Below are 7500 nucleotides of genomic sequence, written 5' to 3'. Positions count from 1 at the left end.
CTGTAGTACACTGTTCGGAGAGTTTATCAGTCTAATGTGCCATTCTGTTCCCCCCCCCCGCTCCCCCCTGTCTTGTGTGCCACCCAAGCCCGTAAGAGACTGGAACAGGTGGAGAACGGAGGCAACGACCGGGACGTCAGCAGCATGGGAAGTCGCTCCAGCTCCTCAGGTATTGTTCTCTCTCTCTCCAGTTAGTCCTCAGAATGTTCTGGAAGATTATGTCCAACAATGCCCAACCTCCTCTGGTCGCCAAACCATGGTCCCGTAGAGCTTCGGGCGGGGCGGGGGGATGCATGGTTGGCGACCACAGGCAGGGTTCCCACGGGTCCTTGAAATCCTTGAAAGTTTGTGAATTTGAGAAAAAGAAATCAAGGTCTTAAAGGTTTTTGAAAATAGACATGGGTCATTGAAAGTGCTTGAATTCCCCTCTCTCTCTCTAAAAAATGTTTATATATTCAAAAATGTTTTACTTAGCTCGTCAACTAGTTCTGTCTCAAACTATGCCGTGTTGGGTCTTTGAATTTGAGGGAATTGAGTCTTGAAAGTCCTTGAAAGGTGCTTGAAAGGTGCTTGAATTTGATGTTTCAGAAGGTGTGGGAACCCTGCACAGGTGTCCTGTAGCGTCCGTCCTGTCGCCTAACCCCTCAACAGCGGCCTCTCTCTCCCCAGGTTCCTTGAACGCCCGGCACGGCGGAGGTGGAGGTGGAGGCCAGGACGAGCGTTCTCCGGAGAGCCAGTCAGGAACGCCGTCGGTGATGGTGGTGGACAGCTTCCCGGAGGTGGACAAGGCCATGCTGGTGGAGCGCATCGTACGGCTGCAGAAGGCCCAGGCGCGCAAGCAGGAGAAGATCGAGTTCATGGAGGACCACATCCGGCAGCTGGTCGAGGAGATCCGCAGGAAGACCAAGTGAGTTTGGTGGAGGGTTGGTGGACCCCCGAGAGAGGAAGAAGGAAGGAGAGAGAGAGAGGAAGTGGAGAAAAGAGACATAAGAAAACCACGTTTTTGTTTAGTTTTTTGAGAGTTGGCTCACTTTTGTTTTTTTACCAACTCTTGCGAGACGGGGGGTGTGTTTTAATTATGTTGCTGCAACCGCAGCTTGGGACAGTCTGGATCTAGACGCCAACCTAGCGCTAGACGCCAACCTACCGGAATGTAACGGCTAAGACATAAATGTTAACGGCTTGTATTTGGCGAAAGACTTGACTTGACTTATGACTTGCAATAGGAAGAGTCAGATATGACGCTAACAGCTAGGAAAAGCGTAGCAGGTGCAGCCTGCAGCAGACGCTCTATTAAAGTTCGCTACGCGATACGCGGCTAGCTAGAGACGTCGGAATCTGATGCTAACGGCAGAAGGAAGCAGCCTAGCAAAAATGGCCCGGATGGCTAGCAGAGGCTCATCTTTCATCTCGCCCCCCGCCTGGCTCCAGCCACCCGAGTGCTCGCCTTCTGTTTTTGATTGGCTGTCACTCTCGCCTTCTGTTTTTGATTGGCTGTCACTCACACGTCACGATGCTTTTTACCCCCCAAATCCTGGGGGATTCTCTGCAGCTGTTGACAGTGTTGTCTGGGTGAATGTTGGCAGGTCGATTGTCAACACCCCCCCCTCGTCCCCGTCCCCATCCCATCTCTCTTTGTCTCTGTCCCCCTCTCTCTCTCTCTCTCTCTCTCTCTCTCTCTCTCTCTCTCTCTCTCTCTCTCTCTCTCTCTCTCTCTCTCTCTCTCTCTCTCTCTCTCTCTCTCTCTCTCTCTCTCTCTCTCCTACGCTTTTCATTATGACAGACACATAGTTGTCGAGTCAGACAATATTGGGAGTTGGGAGGCATAACACACACACACGCACACACACACACACACGCACACGCACACTCATGAAATATTTAGAACCACACACTCATCCCGTCTCCCGACAGACACGACTCTTGTCAGTGTTATTCATAGCCGGCTGGCCCAGGGGGAAGTGGTGCGTCAGTTCGGTGCTTAACGATGTCATATCCATATTCATACCCACCTAACTAAAGGAGCTAGGGCATAGGCTAGACCATGTTAAATCACTATCAACCCATCACCTTAGCAATAGCCGGGCTATCGAGAGAGGGTAGAAGGGCTAGTCAGACTTGTGTGTTTGAGTCATTTCGGAATAGTATGGAATCGTTTCAATATTCAAAAAACGGACAATGGGTTAAGTGAAACTTGCCTGTCTGTCACCATAAATATGATTTATGGAATATTGTGTCAAGCGTGGCACACACAGAATGTATGCGCTTCTTGACTGCGTCGCTCTCGCACCCTTGTCTGTTAGATTAATTTAATTCTTCGAAGTGGGCCTGCTCTCTCTTTCTCTCTCTTCTATCTCTCTCTCTCTCTATATATACTTCGAGACGCTTGGATGGTATCCTCAAGCTGCAACCTACATTCATAAGTTAAAATCGAGGCCGAATCCCACGGTGGTTAGGCTTAATTTAGCTGGGTTAAATCCTGAAGCTAAGCGGGGGGGTGGTGGTGGTGGTTGGGTATCTTACCCAGCGAGTCGATGTTTTGTCCCTTTTTGTCCCTTTTGCCTTTCCGTCCCTATCCCTCTGGGATGACATCATGTACAGGGTAGAACGACCACAAGGGAGGGAACAGGGGAGAGAGAGAGAGAGAGAGAGAGTGAGTGAGTCACCAAAAAAATAAAAAAATAAAATAAAAAGATAGATCTGTTTAGCTGACTTGTGCTTTTATCCAAAGCGACTTACATTGCATTGAGTGCACACTGCATACGTTTCTGTACATATATGGTCCCGGCGGGGATCGAATCCACAACCTAAGCGTTGTTAGCGCCACGCTCTACACCGTCGAGCCACAGAGGACCACAGAAAGAGAGAAAGAGAGGGAGTCCTATTCTCCCACACTGTACGGTACCGTGCCCACCTCAAGGTCACCGGGTCGTCCCTATAGGGTACAGTACAGCATCACCTGGTTTAAACAACAGGATGGAGACACCAGGACAAACCTGGCTGTCGTTTCTCACAGCTGCTGCAGGCAGGTAATGACTCAAGTCGTAGCAGCTCAGTGGCCTTGCGGTTAGAGCGTCCGCCCCGAGATCTAGAGGTCGGGAGGTCGTGAATTCGAACCCCCGGCCGAGTCATACCACCAAAGACTATAAAAATGTACCCGATGCCTCCCTGCTTGGCACACAGCATTAAGGGTTGGATTGGGGGGGGGGGGGGGGGGTAAGACCCTGCGACATACCAGCGTCATGTCCAGCGGGGGTACTTCAACTTCAACTACATCGAGCCGCCTCACGCTACGGAAACAGGAGATAGGCTCCTGCCCCCTAAGGGCCGTTAAGCACGAGAACAATCGGTTCTCAAGGCTACTTACTACTGAAGTTGGAGCGGGGCGATGAGTCCAGCTGTCTGTCTGTCTGTCTGTCTGTCTGTCTGTCTGTCTGTCTCCTGCCACCCGTCTCTGCCTGTGGCATGCACCCAAGGCCCATGGAAAGGTAACGGAACACACATTCAACTCTAGTTCTAGAACACTGGAACAGCCATGCCTCTTTCACCTACTATAAGAGCCGCCTCTTTACAATGCTCAAGCTGCTATTTACACACAACGACCACTAGTTGGCCGCTTGTACGGTAAATTAGCCTGCTTCTTCCTACACAGAAAAACTGCTAAATAGCTTTATATTAGCTTATCCTGATGTGATTTTGAAAATGATACTAGGTGGTAGAACGCTAGAAATCGAGGAAAAGTCATGAAAGGAGGGTCCTGAAATGTTATTGATCGAGTGCAAAGATATAACAAATGTATTTTACTCACAGGGTCAAATGACCTCACCCACGCTGTTCTAGTGTTAAAAGCCAAATATCGGAAAAGATGAGTTGCTCGTCAAATGAACTTACATGTGTGGTTCATCCCAGGATTAATATACAACACTACCAGTCCAGTTCCCACTCCGTTAAAGCTATGAGATCTTAACAGTCTTAAGAAACGCCGTAGGCTACGTTCCTTTAGCTCCTGCTCTGTGGAATCGCTGGGCTACACTAATCTAGCACGGATGACATTTATAGTAGATTGCACCTTTTAACTCCAGGTGACAAACATAAATATGACAAACATCAAATAAACAGATGTTTAGCCTCGACCTGGAGCGGCGCCAGGCTCTAGATAAGAACCATGTGAAACGCTCCCTCTGCTCGGCCCGATGATCACAGATTGATGTCCCTCAGGAGAATAATAGCGGGAGAGACGGTAGAGACTAATAGATATGTGTACTCAATCTTAACCGCAAGAGAGAAGAAGCATAACAGACAGTCGAGGCGAACGGGGGGAACACAGAACGTCTGAGCGTGTTTAAACTTAAACACAGAGAATGTAACTGCCACTTAGGTACTGGTTCGGTTGGAAGGATGTTTCTAGAATGTTCTAGAATCTATAGACTGAGGAGGGGGGGACTTTGTTGGACGTTCGACGAGTTAACCTCCACACCACGGTGATCTTCGGTGATGGCACTCTCTATCTCTCTCTCTCTCTCTCTCAGCCGACAAAACAAAATGGACGCCTTTGAACTTTGACCCGGTGTCCTTCTCCTTGTTCAACAAGCGGAGGACAGCAGCCTCTCTCTCAGCCTCTCCTCCCTCCCCCTGTCCTCTCCTCTCTCCCTCCCCCTGTCCTCTCCTCTCTCCCTCCCCCTGTCCTCTCCTCCCTCCCTCCCCCTCCTCTCTCCCTCCCTCTGTCCTGTCGCAGTTGGATGTGCTTGTTCTGCCGCCCGCAGCTCTGTGCCCTGTATGGTTTATTTATTGGGGATGTGCCCTACATGTACTCTCTCTCTCTCTCTCTCTCTCTCTCTCTCTCTCTCTCTCTCTCTCTCTCTCTCTCAAAGCCGCATTCAGTTCATGCATGCCTGATTTACTGCTTTCTACTGCTCCCCGATCGCTCTCTCTGCTCTGCTCCGCTGCTCGTGACAAAGGCGCAGACACACACACACACACACACACACACGCACACGCAGACACACACACACACACAGACACACACACACACACACACACACACACACACGCAGACACACACGCGCTCGCATAAAGATGAGTCATGCTACAGCATATGCCAACCACCCCCTGCCTGTCTCCCCTCTCTCTCCGCATGCCCGTCACCTCACCACAACGCTACATCTTTAATTTCTGTAACTTTTTTTTTTTTTGTTGCTTCTATTAAATACTGTCGTGATGGAACTGGGGGGTCCGACATCGGACCCCTGAGACTAGTTTAGAGGTAAGTCTGATCCACGTTGGTGTGTGTGTGTGTGTTTGTGGTAGTGGTGGCTTCTTTTGGTAGTACTCACATAGCTAGCTATCATCAGCACTCGAGTTGAGGGGGGATGAGGGAGGGATGGCATCCTCCCTCCCCTGAAATGAAAACAGTCAAAATCATCCCCCTTCTAAAACTGCCATCCCCCCTTTCCATCCCTTATGTCATTTTCTCAATGAACGTGGTATTACTGCTATTTCAATATTTAGTTTTGCGCATATTGAGTCAAATACTGTGGGCGAGGGGGGGGGGGCACGCACACATGCAATGACATTTCTACCACACTGACGCTCTGTGGGGATGCAAAAATTGTCCCCGTATGATAAAATCCACCATCCCCCCTGATTTTCTTTTACAACTTGAGTCCTGGCTATCACGGTGATGTGCGCTGCTGTAGTATACTTTAGTAGTTTGTGACGTTAGAAGAATTATAAGGTTCTATCTCCGTTTTTGTCAAAATTGAGTTTTTTACATAATCTGATCCATTAGGTGTTTATTAATGCCTGTGTGGTGTTATTTTTTTAAATGTTGACATTTTTGAGTTAGTAATTCATAAAATACAAAGGTTCCATCTCACAAAACATAATGGAATGTAAAAACTTTGACGCTCAATATCTCTGAACTGCTCTAAAGTTGTTCATCGTCTCCCCAGAGGTTAGATCATTTGGTTCATTAGTTTGTTTTTCTTCTCTGGGAACTGGATTCCTTATTTGTGTTGTTTCAGAACAACATGAACACACCTGCTTCACGTCCTCAGGGGCTCGATTAGTATTAGGGCGGTTGATGAGTTGAACGAATCAACATCAACTCTCAATCAATGTTTTTGCGCGAGGCGCTGAACAAAACAAACAGTTCGTCCTTGGACCGGAGTTGAAAAATGCTGAGGTAGATTATCTGGCAACTCTCTCCTTCGCAGTCTAATAACCCCCTGTGTGTGTGTAGACCATTATGAGCGTGTTTATAATGCCATGTGGTGCGCCACCCCTAGACGCCGTCAGAAGGCGAGGCATGTCAGGACACAGAGGTGGTTGTCAGACAGTTTTACCGGTTAGTTCTACCAGGTCCTTCTTCACAGTGGAATAGGAGGGCTGTACCGTGACATTTCTATATCTGCAACGTTTGCAGGAAAAGCGCTATACAAATAAAAAGTTTGATTATTATCATTATTATTATTATTATTATTATCATTATTATTATTATATCCCTCTGCTGTAGTTTAGAGGTCATCCTCACTGCAGATCTGAAGTGTCTACTCGTTATTGACTCTGTCTCTTTCTTTGTCTATTTTACTTTTGCTCTCGAGTTGATCAGTCCGCGTCATCGATTGATTAGCTCTCGAGTTGATCAGTCTGTATCATCGATTGATTAGCTCTCGAGTTGATCAGTCTGTATCATCGATTGATTAGCTAGAGAGTCCACTCTCCACCTGATTTACCTGGGCCAGATACTGAAAGATGATAATTAAAGACATATTTAGATCCAAATAACTTAATTATAGGTTGTTATCAGCTTGTTATAAATAGGTTAGGGTTAGGTTGTTATAAGTGTCACAACAGGCAGTGTCTTTAATTATCATCTTTCAGTATCTGGCCCTGATAAATCAAAAAAAGGAGGAGATTCGACCCTCTAGCTAATCGATCGATGACACGGACTGATCAACTCGAGAGCAAAAGTAAAATAGACAAAGAAAGAGACAGAGTAATTAACGAGTAGACACCCTTGGGTTTCCAGACAACTCTTTAACAGGACAGTCAGAACAGTGTCCCGCATACTCACACGTAACAGTGACGTCAGCCAGTGCACTCTGCAATCGATGAACAGCATAGATTTAACAAGAAGGCAATATCTTGGGTTTATTATAGCGCCTTTCACAAACCCAAGGGCACTTTACTGATTTTACAGACAGAAAGTCAGACAGACAAAACAGAAAACACAGAGACAGGGACGAAACTAAACTAGGGGCCAAAGGCCTTACCAAACGTAATCATTCCTGTGTTTAAATGCTATACAGCGAGGTTGTGGACAATCGACTTGCACTTTTTTTTAGAAAGAAAACTTTCAGTGCTGGGGGTTAAAGTTCTAAAGTGCTAAAAGTTCCTCAAACTTTGCAACAAGCATTGGTAGGCTTAGGCTATATGGACAAAGTCTTTGATGTTGGGATTCCCAAAACCTAGATGGGTAGATGGGTCACCTCTATAATA

The 7500-nt window shown here is 47.3% G+C and overlaps 1 protein-coding gene across 1 annotated transcript in view; it reads left to right on the top strand.

The window, feature by feature from the left end:
- ccdc186 (coiled-coil domain-containing protein 186) overlaps nt 1-7500 on the top strand; it is a gene marked incomplete at its 5' end in the record, with an annotated part of 39698 nt that overhangs the window by 26423 nt on the left and 5775 nt on the right. Inside the window, 2 exons of the mRNA XM_080541906.1 lie at nt 89-169; nt 670-907. Of these exons, the coding sequence (XP_080398032.1) occupies nt 89-169; nt 670-907 (319 nt within the window). The remainder of the gene's footprint in view (nt 1-88; nt 170-669; nt 908-7500) is intronic.

The sequence above is a fragment of the Nansenia antarctica genome, assembly GCF_963989245.1.
Source record: "Nansenia antarctica genome assembly, chromosome: 11".
NCBI lineage: Eukaryota > Metazoa > Chordata > Actinopteri > Argentiniformes > Microstomatidae > Nansenia > Nansenia antarctica.
This window is presented reverse-complemented; position numbering and strand designations above follow the sequence as displayed.